Source organism: Enhydra lutris, unplaced genomic scaffold (assembly GCF_002288905.1).
Source record: "Enhydra lutris kenyoni isolate GAN:26980312 unplaced genomic scaffold, ASM228890v2 scaffoldscaffold9, whole genome shotgun sequence".
Classification (NCBI taxonomy): domain Eukaryota; kingdom Metazoa; phylum Chordata; class Mammalia; order Carnivora; family Mustelidae; genus Enhydra; species Enhydra lutris.
In genome coordinates this window covers 16,550,730-16,573,369 of record NW_019154093.1, presented here as the reverse complement: position 1 = coordinate 16,573,369, position 22,640 = coordinate 16,550,730, and the positions used below count along the sequence as shown (strand labels likewise).

At 56.7% G+C, this 22,640-nt stretch overlaps 2 protein-coding genes across 6 annotated transcripts in view; both read left to right on the top strand.

Moving 5' to 3' along the window:
* Nucleotides 1-4,329, top strand: part of LOC111142997 (MAP kinase interacting serine/threonine kinase 1) — a 32,195-nt gene extending 27,866 nt beyond the window's left edge. For 4 of the 5 annotated variants that reach the window (XM_022496384.1, XM_022496385.1, XM_022496381.1 and 1 more), the window contains 3 exons: nt 580-744; nt 1,723-1,766; nt 3,000-4,329. In XM_022496384.1, coding sequence (XP_022352092.1) covers nt 580-744; nt 1,723-1,766; nt 3,000-3,234 — 444 coding nt within the window. In that variant the 3' untranslated portion in view covers nt 3,235-4,329. The remainder of the gene's footprint in view (nt 1-579; nt 745-1,722; nt 1,767-2,999) is intronic. The other variant, XM_022496383.1, reaches the window with a different exon arrangement.
* A 6,163-nt stretch (nt 4,330-10,492) lies between these two features.
* On the top strand, nt 10,493-13,455 carry LOC111142793 (kinocilin). Its single transcript, XM_022496102.1, has 3 exons — nt 10,493-10,643; nt 12,483-12,557; nt 13,376-13,455. Exons 1-3 carry the CDS (start codon nt 10,493-10,495, stop codon nt 13,453-13,455), a joined length of 306 nt encoding a protein of 101 aa, XP_022351810.1.
* The last annotated feature ends 9,185 nt before the right edge of the window (nt 13,456-22,640 follow it).

Here is a 22,640-nt window from a genome sequence, read left to right as displayed (position 1 = left end):
GACGGCTGGGGCTGTTTCTGCTCCAGAAGAGGGTCCCTAATGCCCCTTCCCCCTTCTGTCCAAAGGCTGACGACAGGCTGAGAGACAGGCTTAGCTGGGAGTTTAGGGGAGAGTTGTTAGAGCGGAGCCTACAAATTTGAGTCTTGCCCAAGAAATCCAAGTAGGGGTGGCCACACCAGCCAAGACAAGGAGGTGTGAGACAGCTGCATGGGTACAAGGAAGAGGAGTAGAAGTGTAAGGTTGGCGGTAGGGGCAGCTGAAACCTTACAGGATGCCAGGGGCCCATTTGTGGGGCCCCCGTGTAAAGGGCTGAGGAACTGGGGCTGTGTTCCCTAGTTGGCATTTGCCACGAGTCACCCACCCTCCAAGTAGCGCAGCCATCCCTGCCCGACAGGCATCCTGTGTGGTCTGATGACTGAGCAGGGAGTGGGGAGCTGGGGAGGTCCCTGGCCTCTGGCATCCCCGAGCCATGAGCTACAGCTCCAGCTGAAAACAAGGGGACCCAGGGTGACCAAATCAATGGCAGGTACATTCTGCTTATTCCGTGGTAGTGTGGCAGGAGGAATCTTCTTTACCTAGAACAAGCTGTTTGAGAGCATCCAGGAAGGCAAGTATGAGTTTCCTGACAAGGACTGGGCACACATCTCCAGCGAGGCCAAAGACCTCATCTCTAAGCTCCTGGTTCGAGATGCAAAGCAGAGACTGAGTGCTGCCCAAGTTCTGCAGCACCCCTGGGTGCAGGGGGTGAGTAACCCGGGGAGGGGCGGCAGTCCACCTCCCCAGGCCTGTAGCGTGGCAGGGAGGAAGCTTTTAGAGTAGCAAGTACTAGACAGCAGCCCAGGGGGCTGACCTCAGCTGGAGGGAGACCAGCTTCAGTTCCTGCCCATGTAGAGTGAACTGACTATTGACGTAGCCCCTGAAGGATCCCCTTATGGGTCATAGACTTGGCGCTAACCTTGTCCTAGGACTAGGCTTCTAACTAACCCATGCTGCTCAGGAATGAACAGAGGCCTCTGCGGGATTTGGCACATGCATCCTACCATTGGCAGAGGCACACAGGCTTGGAAGCAGCCTGGTATTGGCATTTGGGGCCTGTGTCATTCGTCTGCCGGGCCCTAGCCAGCCTCAGTGGCCCTTCCAGTGGAAGGAAGCAAACATTGCCAGCCCCATGTTACAGTGGGGGACCCAATCTAGAAACCTCTGAGTGGCTGATTGCTAGCTGCCCAAGAGCTGCTAACTTTACTGAGCACCTACCCCATGCCAGACTCTGGGGATACTGGGATGATTAAGACCCAATCCCTGTCTTCTTACTCTAATGGGGAGAGGGAGACAAGGCAGTAAATTATGGGATAGTGTAACAAAAGCTTATCAAAAGTGCTAGGGGCATAAAAGGATGAGATTCCACCTCTGCTTGGACAGGGGTAGGGAGGTGGCAGGGGTGGGAGAATGAATGCTTCTCAGAAGTGACCCTCAAGCTGGGTCTAAGAGGATAAAGAAGACTTTGCCAGGCAAAGGGAGTGAGTCTCCTGGCAGAGTCAGCTGGGCTCAAACTGTCCTTTCTTGCTCTCTCCTTGGAGGGTCTGACCCTGCAGGCAAGCTTGGCCAAGTATCTGTGCTGGGCCAGGAATCTCTAGTAGCCTACCCACTCTGCACTGGTGTGGGTCGGGCAGGTCCTAAAGAAGGGAGCATTGCTTACCGCCACATCTGTCCTTCCCATTCTAGAAAGCTCCAGAAAGGGGACTCCCCACGCCGCAAGTCCTCCAGAGGTAAATGCTCCAACCACACCTGATGCCCTTCTTTCTTTGGCTTTGACTTTCCCTCAAACTCTCAGCCACACTGGGGTGGAGGTGGGGATAGGGAGCCTAACTCTAGGCTCAGGTGTCGTCCTCCTGAAAGGGCCCCCCAGCCTGCCTTCTTAGCACGGCCCCTCCTCTCCCCTCCTGCTCCTTCAAGGCCCCTCAGGTGCTCTTTGCAGGAGAAAAAAACTGTTTCCATATCTGCTTGCATCTAACTAGAAATCACCATTTATAGCCCAAAGACCTTATCTGTAGGTTATTCACCCCAAGGTTCCTTCCTGCTGCTGCGGGTTGGTGTCTGTGGCAGGAGGGGTCGCTGTGAGGCAGCTGGACCAATTTTCCCGTCACCCCTAGACAGTAATAGTAATGGCTGCTCTATAGTAAATGTATACTACGTGCTAGATCTGGTGCTAAGGGCTTTACAGAGCTTCTATTCATACTCTTTATGATCAATTTAAAAGAGAGGTGTTCCTATTACCCCATTTTATGGACGAGAAAACCCAAGAATAGAGAGATTGAAGTTTCTCCCTCAGGGCTGCACAGTTGCCTTGGGGAGTTGGACTTTGAACCTGTATCTGTTTGACTCTAGTGCCTTTTAACACTAGACCATACTCCTGGTAGCACTGCCCTATTCCCAGAGGACCGAGGTACCACACAGTGGGAACCCTGCCAGGGGGCCACCTCATGACGGGGTGCTGGGAAGTCTTACGTATCTGTAGTCGCCACTGGGGTGAGCCGGAGTGCTGCTGCCCAGGGCAGCCCTACCTGACTCTCTAGATCCACCCTACGAGATATTTTTGGCAGACCGCAGTGCCTGCTGTATGCTTGCCCTGGGCTGGGCCCCAGGGATACAGACGCAAAGGCACAGCCCTTGCTCCTGGAGCTCCCTGCCCTGATGGGAGAAGGGGATACATGGGTGGGCGCTTCATGTGCCCGGCCCTTTGGGAGAGCTGGGTGCAGAGCATGGGAGTGCGGAGGGGGTGCTCTGAATAGAAGGGGGCATTTGTCCCAACTCCTAAGTCCAAGGACTGTAGTTGAGGCTAAAAGCCATTCCAGCCTCAGTGAAATCAGATTCCAAACCTGGGCAAGAACGACTTCCCTGGGGGAGCAGCCCAGAAAAAGCCTCCAGGGTCTGGGAGCGGGCTGGCCAAGCCAGGGTGCTGAGCCCCGCTTCCCTCTGCTCTGTGCTACCCGCCCCTATAGAAATAGCAGCACGATGGACCTGACACTCTTCGCGGCCGAGGCCATCGCCCTCAACCGCCAGCTTTCTCAGCGTGAGGAAGACGAGCTGGCAGAGGAGTCTGAGTCCTTGGTTGAGGGCCTCTGCTCTGTGAGGCTTTCCCCACCCTGCAAGTCACGCCTGGCCCGCCGGAGGGCCTTGGCCCAGGCAGGCCGCAGCGGTGACCCAGACCCGTGCCCAACTCCAGCCGCACTCTGACCCGCCCCAGCCATGGTTTCCCCAACCACGGCCTGCCCAGGAGTGACCAGAGTCTGCAGAGTAAGCCGAGGAAGCTGCTGTGTGGCTCCATCCTGTCAAAGGCCCTGAGGTTCCCACCCAACCTCCTATCTCCCCAGAGTCCTCAAGGAAAAAGCTCCATCCAAAGGGGTTGTCTTTGAAAAGGAAAGCAATCACTTGTCACTTTGCATAATCGCCCCCGGCAGGGACATCTCTCCACTGGGCTCCTGCCCACCTGCTCACCCGCCTGCAGATCCAGGATCCTGCCTGCTCTCCCAGGCCACGGCCAGTGGCGGCAGCGGCTGGGGCTGTGGCCCTCAGGGAGCCAGCCTTGAAAAGTGGAGGTTGACAGAGGCTCGTTCCTCTCTCTGCACTGTCACCCCCCCACACCCCACCCCTTCCTCTGTCCTCCGGATGTCCTCCCCTGGGCTGAGCAAAGCCATCCACTCAATTCCAGAAAGGGCAGGGAGCCTTCTGCATTCAGAAGGCCAGATCAGTCTTCCAGTCTGCAGCGCAGGAGAAGCGCAGAATCTTTGCCCGGACCGAAAAGTGTCCCTCATTCATCATCCTCTTCCTTGTTGGGATTGCTGCTGAAGTCCGTATTAATTCGTTTTTTAAAAAAAAAATGTTTGTTTTTTTAACCATGCACTTCCAGCAACTATGGGACTTCACACTCCCACTGCAAGCCGGTGGATTTTCCAGAACATGTCATGGCTTGCTCTTCCTTGAATGACCATGCATGTGAAAGGTTTTATTCCGCTGTTTCCTATTATTCTAACTGGTTTTAAGCTGTTAAGGTGACCAGTGACTCAGAGGCTGTGTCTGCTGGAGGGCAGCACCAGTCCAGGGCAATTAGAAGGGGCTCCGTGCCTGATGGGGACCCAGACCGCGGGCAGCCCTGGGTCCGAGCCAAGAGCCGCCTGGAGCCAGAGAGCCTGAAGGCGCATCTGGCCTCCAGGAAGCTGAGTGCCCAGCTGCCTAGAGAACATGGGTCTGTACAAGTCAGACGGACACTTACACAACACGACAGTGCTATTACACGATGTGCTTGTTTTAATAAAACTGTTTTAAATTCTAGCTGTTGTCTTTCTGGTGGTCCTTTCTTCCCCTGTAAACCTGAGAGGGAGATGGGCCTTCTGGAGAGGGGCCGAGTGTAGCCCCGTGGGGAGAAGGTGCCCCTCATCGGGACCGTCTAAATCTAGCCCCTCGTTGGATCAAAACAAGGTGAAGGAGAGATCATTGCTTTTCTTTTTTAGGGGAGGGAATGAAGTTCATCAACATTTGTCAGTCTCCTATTCTGTGGCAGGACCCAGAGATGAGTGAGAAACAGCCTCTGTCCTGTAGGGTCTCCCCATCAGGTGGAAGACCGACATCAGCAACCATCACACAAACCGGCTTCAAAAAAATGCCTTAGTAGGTGTGTCCTGTGCCCAGGCCAGCCACGCGCCCAAGCAGGAACGAAGGTCCGCTCTGTCCAGAGCAGCACTAAGCCTTTCTTGAGGATCCGTTGTGTTCCCAGGACTTACCAGAGCCAGAACAAAGAAAAATGGTGCCTCACAGCCACAGCTGTCATGTTCATCGTGCAAAGGGCTTCCATGTGTTTTGTCCCCTGTCACCCTCAGAACTACACTGGTGAGGGCTGGGGTGGGACGGGGGAAGTTCCCAAGGAGGAGCAGGAGGGAGGTCTGAGGACCAAGGCAGTGGAAGAGGTGCTGCTGGCAGCTTCTCTGGGGAGAGGGGAGGTGGGGTCAGGGGCTCCTCACTCTAGGAGCCATCCTGAGGCATCAAAGCCTCTGTATTGACGCTGACATCCTTTCTGTTGACAGTCTTCCCTTTGCAGCAACTGATAGGTCCCCCAGTGATAGGTCCGTGATCAAAGGAGAGAGACTGATACAAAGCGAAGGTCAAGCAAAGCTTTATTTCGCGCCAAGCATCGAGAATCAAACCAACCGTTCAGGGCCGCCTCTTACAGAGAGGGCGGACCCCTCCCTGCCTTACAGACTGACTTTTATAGAGCAAAGGCCATGTGGTTGGGCCTGGCCACACACAGGTGGCCAATGAGATTGTAACACACAGAGAAAACTGCACAGTCGTGCTAGGTCACATGCGGGTGGCCAATTGAATTACAATTCACCCCATAGTAGCTATTTGAACTAGCCTATCACCTTGGTCAGAATTGGCGCCCAAAAGGCACCCAAAAGGCGGGGTCCACACTCCCTGGTGGCTAGGGAAACAGTATGCGTGCCCCACTGATTGGATGTTTCCACCTGACCCAACTCATCCCTGCATTCGGCCTCACACCCCTTGTTCTCCCTGGAGGGGAATGAGCTGGAAGAAACAGGCCTGCAGATTCTAAGCCTTTTGGCCCAAAGCCTCCCAGTCCCTGGGGACTTGGAACCAGGGTATGAGTTTAGTCCTCCGGGTTGGCCAGCTGAAAGGTGATTTCCAGGGTCTTCCTGGACCAAGTGTCCCCACCCAGTTCTGGGTGCAGCTCCAGCTGGCTCTCAGGCCTCTGTGCCTTTGCTCAGGCGGCCCACCTCTACCATTCCACCTCCCCACCCCGGTCCACCTGGCAAGGCCCCTGTCATCCTTCATGGCTCTGCCTTAGTGCTCCAGTGTCTCCTCTGGGTTTGTTAGCATCGTCATGCACTAAGCAACAGCTGCTGGTGGAGAAATGTCCAGGCGTTATCTTGCTTAGTTTCTGTAGCCATCCCGGGAGGTAAGTCACCCCACTTAGAAGAACTGAGCAGAGAAAAGAGAGAAAAACCCTGATGTACAGGTAGGAAGACAGAACTGGGATTCTTCCCAGAGACACTCGGGACCCAGAGCTAGGCAGCCTGGCTTCAGATCCCAGCTCTGCCACGTAACTAGCTTTGAGCCCTGGGCAAGTTAGTCAGTGTCTGAGAGTGGCAGTTTCTTCAACCCAAAATCGGGGATACTAGTGCTTACTTTATGGTCCTGTTGTGAAATTACGGATTAATAAACGGGGAGAGGTTAGAGCAATTCCAGGCACACACAGCCAGTGCGCCATCGAGGGTTGGCTATGGCTGGTCCTTCTCACTCCTGTCTCCTCAGGGCGCAATCCCTCTACCCGGAGCCAGTGAGAGAGACAAGTTTCCCCCCCTTTCCTTCACTTGTGCGGGTGGAGATAGGTCTAGACTTTCCAGATGGGCCTGGCCTCCAGCCCTTTGTGGGGTTCGGCTGCTGCCTGGTTGCTCTGCCCCTCTGAGCAGAGGTCTCTGTCCCCAAGAGGCAGCCATAGTGCCAGGGGCAGAGTCTGCGTTTAGGGATCAGGGGTCCTGGGTTCTAGTCCCTCTGCCACTCTTCACTGGGTGATCTTGGGAAGTCCCCGACCCTTTTTGAGGCCATGGGCCTGGCTCTGCTAGGCAGGGGGAGGTCTGGCAGACACACTGAGGGAGGGAGGCTCTGGGGCCCGGAACTGTGATGGCCAGTCCCCTGGCTCTAGGGCTCAGGTGTGGGCTGGTCTCAGCCAGCCGGCACATCCTAGATCTCAGGCCTCCTGCCTCAAACCCAGTTAGCAGGACTCCTGTCTGACCCCTGTCTGGGGGCCTGGGCACAGGCGCCAAGTCTTTCTCCCTCCAGATGTCTATCTGCCTGAGCTCTTGGGAGCCCCTTCTCCCTCCTGGCTGAATGCCTCTCACCAGACCCCGCTCCTAAACAGCAGGGCCCTGGTCCTGTGCCAGCTACTCCAGCCGCTTAGGTCTGGAGGGGACGAGGAGCCAGGTCCCCCCTCAGCTGGCACTCTTGTTGCCATGGTAGCGGTTGCCTTGGAAGCCACTTCCCTGAGTTCAGCTTCTGAACAGTCTGGGAAAGCTGCCCGTCCCCCAGGGGCCCGGTGCATTAATCACGCTCTTTTCCAGGGTCCTCACCCCACAAGGAAAATAAACAGAACTAAACCACGCTGAGGCCTTTTCGCCCAGTCTTCCTTCCCACCCCATGCCAGCCTCGGACTCAGCACTTCTGGGAAGGAAAGAGCATAGGCAGGCACTCCAGCCCGGGCCTCTCCGGGAAACAGATTTTGAGGCAGAACTCAGCTGTGACCTGTGGCCCACCCGCTGCCCACCCACCACCCCGAGTCCAGAGGCCTAGGGGACCCAGGCTTCAGCAAGGAGGGCCCCAAGGCTTGTGAGGTGGGGGACAGGTGGGGCGATCGGCCTCTAGTAACTCGGGCTTCCATCTTCTTACCTATTATAGGAAGCACATCATCCAAGGACAAACTTGTATTTTCTTTTTCACAGATGAAATAGCCTGTATCAAGGAAAGAATAACCAAGCCGCCTCCTCTACATTCCAGTCAGCAGGACAGCAGGCATCACAAAGGTTTCAAGCAGCCTTTAATGACACTCCCCTGTCATGGGAAAAGATGTGAAGGCCTTGACTGAACACAAGGTCTCCCTCTGATGGTGGGGTTGCCAATTTCTCCCACCTCAAATAGGACAAGTCAGAAATCCAGGGACAGAGAAATGCTAGGGGACTTCCCAGCTGAGCACGGAATCTGGACACTGAGGTTCTAGCAAGAACTCTGGGGCCATCCTACCACTCCCCACGTCTCAGTTTCCCCATCTGTTCTCTAAAGGAACTTGGATGGGTTTGTCCTTCTGTGGTCTTGTAACTGATCATGGTTTACTGTGTCTCTCCTCCATATTTCCTCCTCTGACTGCGGGCCCTGAGGGATTTACAATGTCAAAAAACAAAACAAAAAAGAAAACCCTCTAATTTAGAACTTGGTCTTGTTTTTAGAGGTTAGAGTGCTCTTCTGGGATCTGGAGCTCACAATGCACAGGCCTCCCTGACTCCAGCCTCTGCCATCTCCATCCCCCTCCACCAGATGGGCAAAGTGTGGTTCAGGAGGTGAGTGGCTGGCCCAAGTCCCACAGTGTGAGGCGCCCTGTCCTGCTGACAGTGTGGGGGCCACCTTCAGCCTCACACCCCGCCCAGCCAGAGTTATGCAAACACTTAATGGGGGTGAGGGGGTTGAGATTCCTAAAGCTCAACATCTCAGGAACCCATTTTCCTAGACAATTATTTTGACAGCTCCTTCTAAAACTAGTCAGTGGGAGAGCAGTTATGTGTGACAGAGACATGGGCTGTCATTTGATACCTAATTAGAGGAATAATCAGATCTCATCCCGGAGAGAGGCACAGGGGACGTTGGCAGCAGCCCCTGGAGCTGGGGAATGCCCACCTCCAGGGGCTTCTTCTTATGGGGGCCAGGAACACAGCCAGGGGGGCCCACTGGTGCTCTGCAGTCACCCCTCCTCTCCACATACCTTTGAGTTCACACGTCTTTGCCCAGGCCCCTCTCCAGCCTCCTTGTGGTGCCTTCCCTTCACTAAAGCTCAGTCTGGTGACCTTGGCCTTCTCAGTTCCCCACCCCCACCCCCACCCAAAGAATGCCCCTTGTTAGAGATGGAGGTCCCATGGTGCCCACGGCCCTCCTCTGTGGTGACCTGAGCTGGTCATGCAGGTCCAGGCCCTCCCTGAGCTCTGCCTTATGTTCAGGCAGAACACAGAGAAACTCACTCCCTGAACCAACCCTTGTGGGGCTGGTGATCTACAGAGGAAACAGAGAACAAGGGCAGGTGGTGGGGACATGGGAGCAGCGGTAGGCAGCCCACCCACTCAGGCACCATCAGGAATGCCTTTACAGAGCTGGGGCTGGCCGAGTAGGGTCCTGCAGGACGAAGAGGCATTCCCCAGACAGCGGGGGCTAAGCAGACACTCAGCAGAAGGGCAGCAGCAGAAAAGGGGAGGAACGAGGGGCAGGGGGTCGCTGTGGAGGCGGAGGACTGTGACCTGGCTCTGTTGGGTAGCAGACATTGTGGGGAGACCGAGGCATGCAAACAGAGACCAGTGGAGCTAGTGATGGGACCCTGGGAATAGTGCCCAGGTGCCTAGGTGCAGGCATAGGACCAGGTCCAGATTTGGGGATCAGGGAGGCCCTGATGCATCAAGAGCCCTAGAAGAGCTGGGTCTGGGGGTGGGAAAGGGCAGGGCTGGGCTACCACTGCCTAGCCTTGACCTGGGGGGTCCTGCAAGTAGGTCAGACAGGCTGGGCAGAGGAAGTCAGGAGGTACTAGCCCTGTCCCAGTTAGCTGACCCTGGCCACTGGCACCCAGTCCCTGCCAATCCTTCTCCCCATATTTGTTTTCCTCCTACCCCATTCTCCACACCACTCTGCTCCCTGCTTTTCCTTCTCAGCCCCCCACCAAGGATCCCAGGAGGGCTGAGAGGGCTCACTCTCCCGGCCTACTGGCAATTAAGAGGGTAGATACCAAGCCTACCTGAGGAGAAGGAGGTCCCCTGAGATCAGCCTCAAACCAGGACCCCTCAACCCTGCTCCCCCTAAGAGACCAGAGGTTGACAGGCTGGGGGGAGGGGCGAGGGGAGAGCAGGAACTCAGAGGAATACCTCTTTCTCTCCTCCCGTGCCAGTCACCATTCCTGTCTCTTGAGCCTCCTCCAGGTCCCCTCCCATGCCTGCCTCTGAGTCCCTGAGTAGAAGCCCCATGTGCCAAACGGCAGATGGGCGCAGAGGGTGCCCTGAGCATGTAGCCAGGGAGTCCCCTCACATCCCTGGCTGCTAAGCTCCACGTGAAGCCACCAGTCTATCCTGCCCCCTCAGGAAGCAGCAGCAGAACCTGGGCTGAGGGCCCCAGTGGGCCTCTGGGGCCCGAGGCAGCTCACATTGCAGCTCACATCGCAACCTCATGAATAACGCAGGGCCTCCCAGCTGCCCGCGTCTCCGAGGTCCCCTGCACCGACCGCCTCCACTGCTTTAAACTTTCATAGGCCAAGGCCCAGTGGCAGCAGAGCCAGCTCCAGGAGGCCAGGGCCCGATGTCCTGGGCAGGGGAGCTCAGGCAAAGCTCTCCTAATAGGAAGATAACAGGGGGGACCTGGTGGGCCAGGCCTGGCTCTCCAGGACATTGACAGTCAAGGCAGGAGGTGATCAGGCCAGAGTCTCAAGAAGGGCCTCCAGATTCAGGGGCCTTCACGGTAGTAGGAGTAGGCTGGTGTGACCTGGCAGGGATCCTAGGTCAAGGCGCAGCTGGGGGCCCCCAGGAGAGCTGTGAGATAGGGTTACCAGGGCTGAATCCTCCTGCCCAATTCCCACTCTGAAGGGGGAACACCCACAAAGACACATCCAAAAGGACCGAGACTTCCAGGGCTTTCCTGGGGACAGGCCCACCGGCTGCAGACAGTACCTGAGCAGACCTGCATGGACATCCCCATCAGCAGCAGAGACTTCCGCTGCCTACAGCTGGCCTGCGTGGGCCTCGGCCTGGTGGCCGGCAGCATCATCATCGGCGTGTCTGTGTCCAAAGCTGCAGCTGCCGTGGGTGGCATCTTTATTGGCGCCGCCGGTCTGGGTGAGCAGGTGCTGGGCATGGGGAGGCGAGCAGGGGTGCGGTCAGGTGAACGAGAAATGGAAGGAAGGGCTGGTTCAGCAGGAATTGTCTGGGGAGGATGGAGGCTAGAGGTGTGAGCAAGGCAGCTACTGGGGTACGGGGAAGCAGAGGAGGCTTGCGGTGACATTCCTTCTGCCGGGAATAAGGACACTGTGGAGAAGGGTTGCCGCAGTTCTCTTCGGCTGCTCCTCCTCTGGCCCTTTAGTTCCAAGCCCTGGGCTCTTGGGGTTTTGGTGGAATTCATCAACCAGCTGGGGGTGGGTTGACCGCAGGGCAGTTAAAAGAGGACAGAGGTCCCAGTGGGACACTCTCTGACCCAAGGTAAGATCCAACTCAAAGGGTTACCTTTTCTTTCCTGGTATACCTTGGCAGGGCATCTGTCTGTGTATCCAGGCATCAGTCCATCTGTCTGTCTGGGCCAGTCCCACTGCTATCCCCATAATGATGTTGAGTACCATTCCTTTCCCCACTCCCCTGGGGTAAAAGCAGAGCCAGAAGCAGCAGACTGGTTGGTTCTTGGCATCTGTACCTGCAAACTCTTTCCAAGGCCACAGACACTTGGTCTGGGGATGAAATGGGGTGGGCCAAGCACAGTCCACTGTTCTGCTAAGCCCTCCCCAGGTCTGGGTGGGAAGGAGCCTGCTCAGGAGCTCCCAGCCCTGCCTTAGGGGAAGGTGGGGCAAAGGCAGTTGGTGGAGGGGATGTCCCCTGGACCCATTTCCAGCCCACTGAGAAGGACAGAAGCGAACCATGCTAATCACTGGGGCGGGCTGGAGCCAGGAGCGTGGGCCTTCACAGCCTGGAGCCCCTTCCCCAGATAGGCACCACTCCCTGCCCCCCTTCTAGGGCTGGGTGTTGGGGAGCCGCCCCCTCCCAATACTCACACGCTCACATTGATGCACCCATAGTCCCAACCTGCACTCCCATGCTCCTCCCATGCACACCGGTATCCCCTCAAGAAAGCACTCCCAGGTGCACAGCCTGCCCACAGCTTCACGCAGCCGGCACTAAGCAGTCCCCTTGCCCATCACAGAACCCCTCTGTGTCTCTTTTCTCAGGGCTTCTCATCTTGGCCTACCCACTCCTCAAGGCTCGGTTCAGCCTGGACCACATTCTGCCTACCATAGGTAAGTCCTCTACCAGCCCCCAGCAGAGCCCGCTTCCGAGGACCACTGGTGAGACCTACTGTGTAGAAGTCCGTGGCCCACTCTGGGGTGGAGCCCAGCCCCTGTGTGTGACTGCTCCTGGGTGTGGGCACGTGCACGCATGCGTGGTGTGGGTGTGTTGGTGTTGCCATGACTACCATGCAGCAGACTCCAGCCTGTTGCTGCAAATACTCTTCAATCAGCTCAGAGCACCCAGAACTCCCGTCTCCCCCCGAGAGAGTTTCTAACTCCCCCAGAGCCTCCAAGGTCTCCAGATAAGCCCATTTCATACCTTGAGCCCCATAAACACCCTCTACCACCCCTAAGACCTCAGGACCCTTTATAGCTCCTTAACTCATCTCTGCCCCCCACACGTTACCATCTCCATCAGTCCTGGGGGGTTTACATAGTCCTAGTTCTCCCCATGATGCGCACCTCCTTAAAAAGTCTGCCATCTTTCCTTTCAAGGACCCGTTTCTTCGAACTCCACTCCTAAATCAGCCCAGATCATGTGGGAGACCTCCAGGAATGTGGCTGAGCAGAAACAGCAGCAGGGATGGAAATGAGACAGCAGGAAGGACTTCCCTTCTCAAAGCAGGACTTGATCTGACAATGGCTTAGTAACCAGGGTCCTTGGGGCGGTCTTATTCCACAGGGAGCCTGAGAATCCACCCCCACCCAGGGCCAGACCATGGCGAGGGAAGATCCAGTGCCAATGGCAATAAAGAGGGTAAGTTAAAAAAAATTCCAGAGTCCATCTTCCGTCTTTGCTCTCTGGCTGAGCAGCTCTGTGGGACCCTGGAAAAAGCCTTGAGAGACACACAGGAGAGATGTCCCCAGTTACTGGGAGCCAGCAGATCAGGCAGTTCTCCCATGTGTTTGGTCAAAACCCTTCTTGCTCCAAGCTGAGCTGGGCTCCTCTTGTTTGACCTCAGGCCTTCTCCATCATGCCCAACATGGACACTGGGAGCCTCTCTAGGTCCCATGTCCCAGTTCATGTTTTCACTCTCTTCTCCAATGATGGAATCCAACTCTCAGAGCTGGTACCTGAAACGAAACATCTTCCTCCTCTCCCATCTCCACACACCAGAAAATTCTAGGGCAGGAGTTTCTCAAAGATGGCACCAGCCTACAGCGGCCACCCACCAGTGGTAGGACGCCTAATGCCAGCATAAGGTCCCCTTCCAGACCCTGCTCCAAACACTTTACATGTATTAGTTTGTTCCATTCTCAAAACAACCCTATGAGGGAGAGACTATAATTAGGCCCACTTTATATGTGGACCAACTGAGGCATAGGGAGATTAAGTAAGGCAACCAGAAAGTGGTTGGGCCCGACCTGAAACCAGATACTCGGTCCCAGAGTCCTCTCTCTAACCACGCCCCACCATGCTGCTGTCCTCTTGAAGGGCCATTCTGATCATCTCTGCCTCTTTAAGTTCAGCTGAAACTGTCCCCTGGGACTCCCCTCTCTCCCCATTGGTCCCTCTGGGTTGCTCTGCCCCAGAGTCGGTCTACTCAGGCAGCCCTGTCCTGGTCTGTCCCCCAGGAGCCCGCAGCAGCCTGTCCACGGTGAGCAGAACACTGGAAAAGCTGAAGCCAGGGGGGCGGGGGACTGGGGAGGGCTGAGGCAGGGGCTGAGGGTCTACACCCTGCCCGCCCTCCCTCCCTCCCTCCCTCCCTTCCTCCGTGCCTGCCTGCCTGCCTGCTACCTGGCTCTCACAGCCCTCCTGGGTCCAAACCAGAAGTAAACTGGGCCCTGGAGACACCAGCCCCACATTCGCCTGGGCAAAGCTCTTGCAGATGGATTCCACGCAGCCCGCCAGCAGGGCCTGAAGCGAGGCACCGCTGAACGTTCTACAGAGGGCCCTTGTGTCAGGCTTTTGCCCTGGATTTTCTCTCTGGACTGCAGCTCAGCAACCTCCCCTTTTTTGATCTACTGACTAGTTTCTCTGGAATTTGGGGCCAGAGATCCCTCAGTCCCTTGCTCCAGGCTGGCCACAGAAATGAATCACAGACCCACAGCAACCACAGATGGGATCCCTCAGCCCTTAAGGCCTGGCCCTGGGCCTGTAGAGCTCACTGGCTAGATAGAGGGTCTGGACCAGATTCTTTCAGGTTCTCAAAAACTCTGGGCAACTCCTCAGGGACAGGCTCTTGGCAGCAGCAAAGCAGACAGGAGCATGGCCCCGCCATGACACAGGGTCCCAGTGAGGCACCAACCTAGAGGCTTCCAGGAGGCACTGGCTCCTGGGCTGAGTCCTGACCTGACACTCTTGTATGTGACTCCATCCTTCAACGCTTTTGGTGATCTAACTCCAGACAAGACCTCCAGCCTTCTCGTTTGTCCCCCACCCTCTCACGGCTCCTGAACAATCTCAAACATTCCAGCCTCAAAGCTTTGTCTTGTGTTCTGGAGGCCTCCCATTTTTCTCTGCCTATCAAAAGCCCCCACCTCCCGGGTCTGGGTTGCTCAATTAAGTGTCTGCCTTCAGCTCAGGTCATGATCCCAGGGTTCTGGGACTGAGTCCCACATCAGGCTCCTTGATCAGCAGGGAGGCTACTTGTCTCTTTGCCTGCAGCTCACCCTGCTTGTGCTCTCTCTCTCTCTCTCCCTCTTTGTCAAATAAATAAACTCTTTTTAAAAAAATGTTAGTGGCTTAAATTTAATGGAAAAACAATCCCCAGTCTTTCCCTGGAGAGCCACGTCAAGGCCAACGTACCCACCGGGTTTGGGGTGAGGAGGACCTACCCAGGTGTGCATGGACGCTTGCAGATGTGGCTGCGCCTTCTCACGGCTCTTTGCTCCCCGACACCCTCGGGTTGGAGCACAGACTGACCTCCACAGAGCCATTTGCTCCATGCGGCCTCTGTCCTGGTTTCTGAGCAGGTGGACAAGCTGGGAAGAGTCTCATTCTTGCAGGACCAATGCAGATAACTCCTCCTCTCAGAAGCCTCCCCTGACCTCTCCGTGCTTGCCCAGCTCCAGGGTTTCCATCCATCACAACCCTCACCACTCTGAGTGGTCCCTGTCTTCGTCCTCCTCTTGAGAGCCTCGCCCAGAGGAGCAGGCCCACGGGTACCCAGCAAATGTCACAAAACCAAACCAAAAGTGGCAGAGACCACATCATTGTACAGATGGGAAAGCTGAGGCCCACCAGAGAAAGGGACGCCTCAAGTCCTCCGGTGAGAGGTTGGACCTCCAGGCCTTGTATCCAGTGTTCTTCTCTCTCCCCACCCGAGCCTCTACCCACTGCTGGACTCTGCATGGGGACCAACCGGCTGGCCATGGTGTGACAGGCCTCCACTCATAAATACTGGCCCATCATGGAGCCTGTGGTTCCTCCAGCCTCAGAGAAGTCCCCCTTCCTGCACTTCCCTCCTTTCCACTTCCCCCCTGCCTGCTCCCTCAACAGCATTATCATCAGTATAACCCAGGCCTGGGGGCCCCTCCTTGATCAGCAAAGAAACCCTTCCTCCTGCCCATCTTTGAACCTCACCTGAAGCGTCCCAGAACAATGACCAAGGTTGGAAGGAGTGGAAATGAGGGAAGTGGAGCCTGAGCTGTGGGGAGGAGGAGGGTGGCACCCCCTGACCCACCACCAAACCCTTCCCCAACATGATCTCCCCAATGCAAGGCTTTGGTATCTTTGATGCCGGGCAGAGCCCGACACAGAGCTGTGTAGGGGATCAGAGCAGAATAACCTAAGGCATGAATGCATAAAAGGCAAGGGCTATGTCCACTGGGGAAGAACTAGGCAGGGGCCCTTGAAACCGGACCCCTGAGATCTCCTTTCCCCCAGTCTAACTGAATGTCCAGATCCATCCTCCCAAGCGTCTCTCCACCCCAATCCCCCCGCCCCTCAACCTGGTCACAGGAGTGGCCCATGTGGAGCTCATGCCCCTCCCCACCCAAGCTTTGGATGGTAAGTTTGGGCCAAGTGGGCAGGATGGTGTGGGAGGTCATGTTAGGGGGGAAGTGCTCTCTTTCCTCTGAGCAGCTCTGGAACCCTCCAATATTTCCGCACAGAGTGAGCATGGGCAGGGACAGCTCATGGAACCCAGCTCTCCCAGCAGTCTGTTCAATAAATGAAATCAGTTCTGTCCCGCAGCCCTGTTCTGACCTCAATTGCAGCTATGCCCGGCTGGCCCCATGAGGTGGACAGAAAGCCAGTCCTCAAGGAAAAAAGTTGGGGAATGCAGACCTGGACACTGGATCTGACCTGCTGCGGTTTGGGAAGTTTAGGAAGTCTTCCCGAGGGAAGTAATGTCCCAGCTGCATGGTGAAGGTCGATCTGGAGTTAGCCAGATGAAGGCAAAGTCAACCATGGCTCAGAGAACACACTGAAGTGGAGAGTGAGTGGTCCAGGCAGCCCCTTAGAGGTCACAGCCCTGCTGGCCAATCGAAAGGACTGACCAGGCAGGGGCTGGAGTCTAGGGATGACACATCCCGCCTCTGCATCCCCTACAGCCCCCGGGCATGGGGTGAGGGGCAAGAGGCTGCGGGGCCTTGCACCTCCTTGTCCTCCTCTGCAGCCAAAAGAGGAGGCAGGGCCCTCTTCGCAGGGAGGTTGCCCAGCACAGGGTTCGCATCAGGAAGGGTTTTTGAATGAATAAGCAAACGAATGAAGGCAGACACTGGAGGAGATGCTCTTCCGGCTGAACACCTCCAGGTTCTAGAAATCAGTGCCTCAGTCTCCTACCGAGTCCTCCCTCCCCACCCCTCACCCCCCAATAGGTCCTTACAGACCCCACTGGGAGACAGTGTCGCCTCCTGGAAGGGGATCGTGGCCACACCCCATTCTGGGGGGCGGGGGATTGGTGGGCGGCGATTGGGGAAGGGTGGCTGAAATCAAGCCCCTTCCCCCAGAAGCCTCCCTGCCCTCAAGAGCTCCACCCCCGCCCCCTCCAGGGAAGGTGGGGGAATCCGTCAGGGGCTGCAGACGGAACGATGCCACCTACGTCCCTCGCTCCAGAGTGGGAACGTCTCTAACCCAGGTCCCCCAAAGTCCGGGCTGGAGATCGCGGGGGTGCTGGGAGCTCAGTGCAAGGTGCTAGATGCCGCCGAACTAGAGGAGGGAAGGGGAGGGGGCGGTGCTGAGCGAGAGAGGGGAAGACACTCCGTGAGAACACCGCTGAGCCCGGCGCGGAGGGGTTCAGCGGCCGGCCGCAGCGACGCGGTGGAGGGGCGCCCGGAACCCGCCGCCCGCGGCCTCTAGGGGCCCGGCAGCCTGGGCCTGCGCCCCCTACCCCTGGCGCCCACACGTTCGTCCCCGGCCCCCCATCCCCAGCCTGGGGGATCCTGCCCTCCTGCTGGCCTGGGCTGCTCGGACAAGCGTCCGTCCCACCGTCTCAGGCAAGTGAAAGCCCTACGAGTTGTGGGAGGTGGGAGGGGGCCAAGGGGATGAGACCAGCAGGAGAGGGCTGCCAGGACAGGGCTGCCAGGACGGGTGTTTTTAGGGAATGGAGGACAAGCTCCATCCAGCCTGAAACCCCAGCAGAACGGAATAGTGCCCAAACAAGAGGTCAGGGACCTGTAGCCCAGGACTGGATTTTCCGAAAATAGATGAGAAAGCCATAGAGAGAAACAGGAGAAGGGGACATACAGCATGCCGTGGCTACCTTGGGCCCCCTCTGCTTGACCCTGATCCCTCCCTGCTCTATAACTCAGCCAGAATCTGCCCCAGGACCTACCTCCAGTCGCTGCTCCGTGGACAGCCATCCCCTCCAAGGCCCAGAGTGATCAGGGAGTCAGAGAGAAGTAGACAGAGTCACTTCAAGATCAGGATCCAGGAGAAACCAGGAAGGCAGGACACCCCTGTGACCAACTCCTCTCTTCCCCATTTGTCTAACCAACATACTCCACTGTGACCGTAGCAGCACACAAGGGGGACAATGCTGGTCCTCCAGGAAAAGCGCTGGAGGACACAGGCCGGGGCACCTGACTTGACCTGCTGACCCCGGGAGTTAGGGAAGGCTTTCTGGGGGAAGTGAAGTCTTGGGGGCACTCTGAGGGTTGAGCTGGAGTTAGCCAGGTGAAGGGAAAGCCAGCCTCGTTTCAGGCACAGGGGACAGAATGTCCATCTGACCACACCTGCTGAGTTCAGCTCCACTAGAGCACCTGGAAGAAGCTAGCCCAGAGGCAATAGTGAGGAGCCCAGGAAGGGTGCAGCCGGCTGGGAGAAATGGAGGAGGGGAGTGGGTGAGGAAGCAGGGAGACTGAAGAGGAAGGGATGGATTCCAGAGACACTCAAGAGGAGAGAATCTGCAGGGACTGGCGATAGATTGGGTTGGAAACGCGTGGAGAAAAGCCTGGGGGAAGAGGAAGAGGGAGGGTGAAGCCTAGGTGTCTGGCTGGGAGTCTGGGCTTTGTGGCAGAAGATGAAGTTTAAGGAGCCTGTTTCGAAGAGGAAGGGAATGCTTCCAGAAGGGAGGGATCAGCAGGGCCAAAGTTGTGGAGAGGGCAGGTTAGCTAAGGACTGAACCTCGTCTGCTAATTTCAGCAACGAGGAGAGAGCAGTGTGATGGGACAGAAACCAGACCAGAGTGGAATGAGTCTTGTGGGGGTAAAGTGTAGACAGGTAGGGAGTACAGACAGAGCTCTGAGTAAGGGAAAGGGAGTGGAGGTAGATGTGGGGTTGAAGGGGGGTCTGGACTGGAGGGTCATGAGTGTCTCCAGGAGGAGGTGCGGTCACAGTGGGGGGGCTGATGAGCACTGACTGGGTGGAGGGAGGGTCCCCAGGAGGCTTGAAGCCCTGAGTGGTGCCAGAGATGCGCCGGCGGGTGGTTTTCTTCTCATCCACTTGCCTTAGCAGTTTGGGCAGAGCCTTGGAGGAAGCAGAAAGCCCCACTGAGGCCAGGTGGAGGCTCTGCTGGATGGCTTCGACAGAAGGACCAAGGAACTAAGGACAAAGGCAGAAGCTGCAAGACAAGGTAAATTGTGAGGGAGTCATGGAAGTCAGGTAGTGTGCAGAAGGAAGTGGAGGCCCGAGACTTGCGGCAGGGATGCCGAGAGCTCCAGGACTGCCCCAGATCTGAGAGCAGTCAGAGCAGGAGGCAGTACAGTGTCATGGCCAAGAGCACGGGTTTGGAAGCCGCACCGCCTAGGTGTGAATCCCAGATCTTCCCACCATGTCTATGACCCTGGGCAAGTGATGCAACCTCTCGGAGCCTCTGTGTCTCCATCTGAAACAGTGGTGGTGAAAGCATCTGCCCATAGACATTCAGGGCGCTGATCTGAGATGACACAGAACATACACAAAGGGCTTCAAAGAGTGTACAGCACACAGTAGGTGCTGTCCAGCTGTTTCTCTAGTGGTAGCCGTGAGGGTATAGTCAAGGGTAGGATGGCTGGGTTTCTCAGAGCTGGAATGGCTCATGGTGCTGACAGGGGTGATGAGACCCTGGGTGGGGGTACGGGGATGAGGGAGAGGGTCGCTGAGATGGAATGGAGGAATTGGGCCCTGGAGATGAGAAGCCAACAAAGAGGGCACAGGATGGGGCAGTTGTGTCAAGGATGCCGAAGTCTCTCGGAGCTGGGGGGGAGGACTTGGGCTGGAGGGCAGGAAGGCCACCTCCACACCAGGCAGCCGGCAGTCCTTCCCCCTACCTCTCCCACTAGCTCCAGGCAGCGGAGTTGCATGGAGGGGAGGCAGAGGCCCAGACTGAGGCTGGAGATCCAAATCTGGCCACAGACATGGCCCCTGCTGGGGGCTGTGGCACAAACAGTCTGGTGGGCAAGTCAGTGAGCACCGGGGCAGGCGAGGAGAGCGGGAGGCGTAGGGCCGCCAGGAGTGCCTCGCCTGCCTCAGTGCAGACTTGGTCCGATAACTGCAGAGCTGGGATCCCTGCAGAGTGTAGGGTCCCTGGGGCCCCTCAGCTATGCAGGAGGCTGGATCCTGTGAGGCGGGCAGAGATCATCTAGGCCAGACTCCTGCTTTCCCAAGAGCAAACCTGAGCCCCAGGGAGGGGACCTTCAAGTCGCTTGCCTGTTGCAAGCATGGGGACCCACTGTAAAGGGGAGGGTGCCATCAGGACAGCTAGAATGGAACCCCCATTACCCCTAGCATAGGCTCCAGCTCTGCTTATCACCAAATTGCCCCCCCCTACACACACACACACACACACACACACACACACACACACGCACACACACACTCCCAGGGGAAGAGAACTCCGGAGCCCCTCTACTGGACAGCAGCTCATTTCCACTGGACAGGCAGGCAACCAAGAGAGTGTCTGTGTGCTGGCTTGTGTCTACAGCTCTCAGGATGTGCGACCTCTGTGTTTGTGTTTCTGAGTATGTCTGCTCACTGAGCGTGTGTGTGTATGTGTGTGCACGCGCATGCACACACGCGTGTGCCCACGCACTCAGGGATTAGGATGATGGGACCCAGGGGTCAGATACGGGAGCCGGGAAGCCACACCTTCAGACCTCCCCCTCAAGCCTCAGTTCCAGCTTGGGGAATGTGTGAGGGGGCAGGGAGTTCCTGGGGGATTGACTGGGGTAGGGGTGGCAGCAGCTCTTTGGGCTCTGGGGAGGCAGAATTGAGCCTGCAGAAGCTGAGAGCATCCGGGCTAGTGAAGAAACCAGCACTGAGTAATGGAGGTGTGGGAGGCTCCCCGAGGACAGGGAGAGGTTTGGGGGTAGAGAGTATGCTAGAAATGTTGGGGGCCTGGGAGTTGGCCGAGACTTTCAGGGACTGAGGGGGAACAGAAGGGCTAAGTTTAAGGGGAACAGAGGGGGTCACAGTGAGGAGTAAAGAGCCAGACTGAGCAAACAAGGGACTCGATCCCACCTGGAGGAGAGCGGCTGGGACTAGCAGCTACTGCCTGGCCTGAAGCCCCAACCCCTTCGTCCAGAAGCTCCTGAGCACTTGGAGCAGGAACCTGGGGTTGGGCGGCCTGGCTGCTGCCCCTGGTCAAGCAGCTCGTGTCACAGGACACAGACCTCCCAGATCCATGAGCTGGGCGGGGGGTGGGGGGTGGCCAGCAGACCTGAGGGGGCTTCAGGCAGAGACTCCCTTTTCCAGGGGCTCTCACCTCCCCCTTCTGAAGACCACCCTCCTTTGGCCCCAAGCTTGTTGACAATTAGCTGGATAGTAACACTCAATTACTACATTTTTTTATCAAACATCTCTATACCCTCCTGTAAGCAGAAATTCTGGTATAGGGGGAACATGGGCTTTTCAGCCTGATGGATCCGGGTTTGAACCCCAGCTTTAACTTGTTACAACTGAGTAAACCAGGGAAAGCTCCTTCCCCTCTGTGAGCCTTGGTTTCCTCCCAATGTCCTGGGTTCGGGACCACAGCAGCTCACACGGTTGTAGTGAAGATTCCCAGTATTAGCAGAGGGAACGTGCTCAGCACAGAGTCACTAGAGAGTGACCAGAACCCCTGGGCAGCCGGTAGCTTCTCAGGGGGAGTGACTTAATCCCAACCCAAAACAAAAAACAGCCATATCACAGATCAATGGACCATTTTTCAGGAACCTTTTGATATTTTGACAGTAATTTCTGAAAAGCTTCCCATTTTCACCTCCATAACCACCCTAGTTGCGTGAGACAGCAGGTTAAGTTCAGAGAACAACCCGGTTAAACCTTCCCCTGCATTCTGACAGCTGAGGTCAGGAAAGGGGCACAACCCTCCCAAGTTGCCCACCCAAACCAAAGTCAAGAGTCTTGGTCATCTGAGGCTTGGCCTCTAGTGTCTGCCTCTGCCCCAAAGTGCTTCTGGTCTGGACTCCCAAACAGAGACCACAAGGCCCCTCCTGCCAGAGGCAGGACAGCAGGGAGGGTGACTCCTAGATCAGGGTCATGGGCAGCTGAATCACAGTGGTCAGGGTCCTTCCTGGGCAAGGAAAGCATGGTTCTGGTCTGGCATGGGCCACGGACTCCTTCCCTAAGCTTTCTCATTCCAAGCCTCAGTTTCCCCCATCCCTAGAAGAAGGGATTGAACTAGGTGATTTCTACCAGCTCAGCAGCCTGGAGTCCTCACTAAAGCAAAGGTCTCTTCGAATCCCAGCAACTTAAGTTTCGGAGCAATGACCTTCCCTCCGGCTCAGGCAGTGAGGTCAAGGGCTGGACTTGGGATGAAGTAGAAAGACTTGAAGGATTCGGGAAAGCAAGAGCATCATCTCAAAGGTTCCTGCTTCTGAAGTTAAATTCGGAGACCCAAAAAGAACAGCATCAGTGACACCCCACCACAGAGCCACCCAGAACACCTGCCACAAAACAGTACCCCACAGCGCTGGAGGGCCACAGTCCCCCAGAGGGAGACAGTGGTCCAAACTGAATAGCGACAGCTCAGCGTCCCCACCCTTTGCATCGCAGATCCCAGCCAACCAGGGTCAAGATACCCGCTGGCCAGGAGCCCTTTCTCTGCCTGGGGTGGGGACTCTGGGGGTAGTTAACTTTCCAGAGTCAACTCGGCCTCCCAGGAGCAGCTAAGAATCCTTCCTTGGCATTTAGCCCTTGGAAGCTCAAGCCCCTGTTAGTGCTTGTGTTGCACTGAGTGTGTTAAGCTAAGGAAGGAGGAAAGTGAGTTCACCTTTCTGGAGAGACCCACACAACGTGCGGGTCCCCTCCTCTGCCGTTGACCCTGGAGCAGTGTCCGTGCTGATTGCAGGAGCTTATCTACAGAGCCTGAGGAGAGTTTGAACCCTGGGCTCCAGCAACTCCGGCTCCCAGAGCATTCCCCCCAGCATTTAGCAAACCCAGCCGAGGCTAGGCTGAGAGCTCAGGTTGCAGGGCCCTGGGAACACCAGGTTTCAAGTCCTGACACCACCACGGCCACTCAAAGGTCTTGGGTGAATT

Bases quoted from the DNA above. Each gene is read 5' to 3' on its own strand.
- LOC111142793 (XM_022496102.1), top strand. From the start codon at position 10,493: ATGGACATCCCCATCAGCAGCAGAGACTTCCGCTGCCTACAGCTGGCC. The intron at 10,644-12,482 runs GTGAGCAGGTGC...CTTATTCCACAG, and splicing joins TATTGGCGCCGCCGGTCTGG to GGAGCCTGAGAATCCACCCC. The intron at 12,558-13,375 runs GTAAGTTAAAAA...TCTGTCCCCCAG, and splicing joins TGCCAATGGCAATAAAGAGG to GAGCCCGCAGCAGCCTGTCC.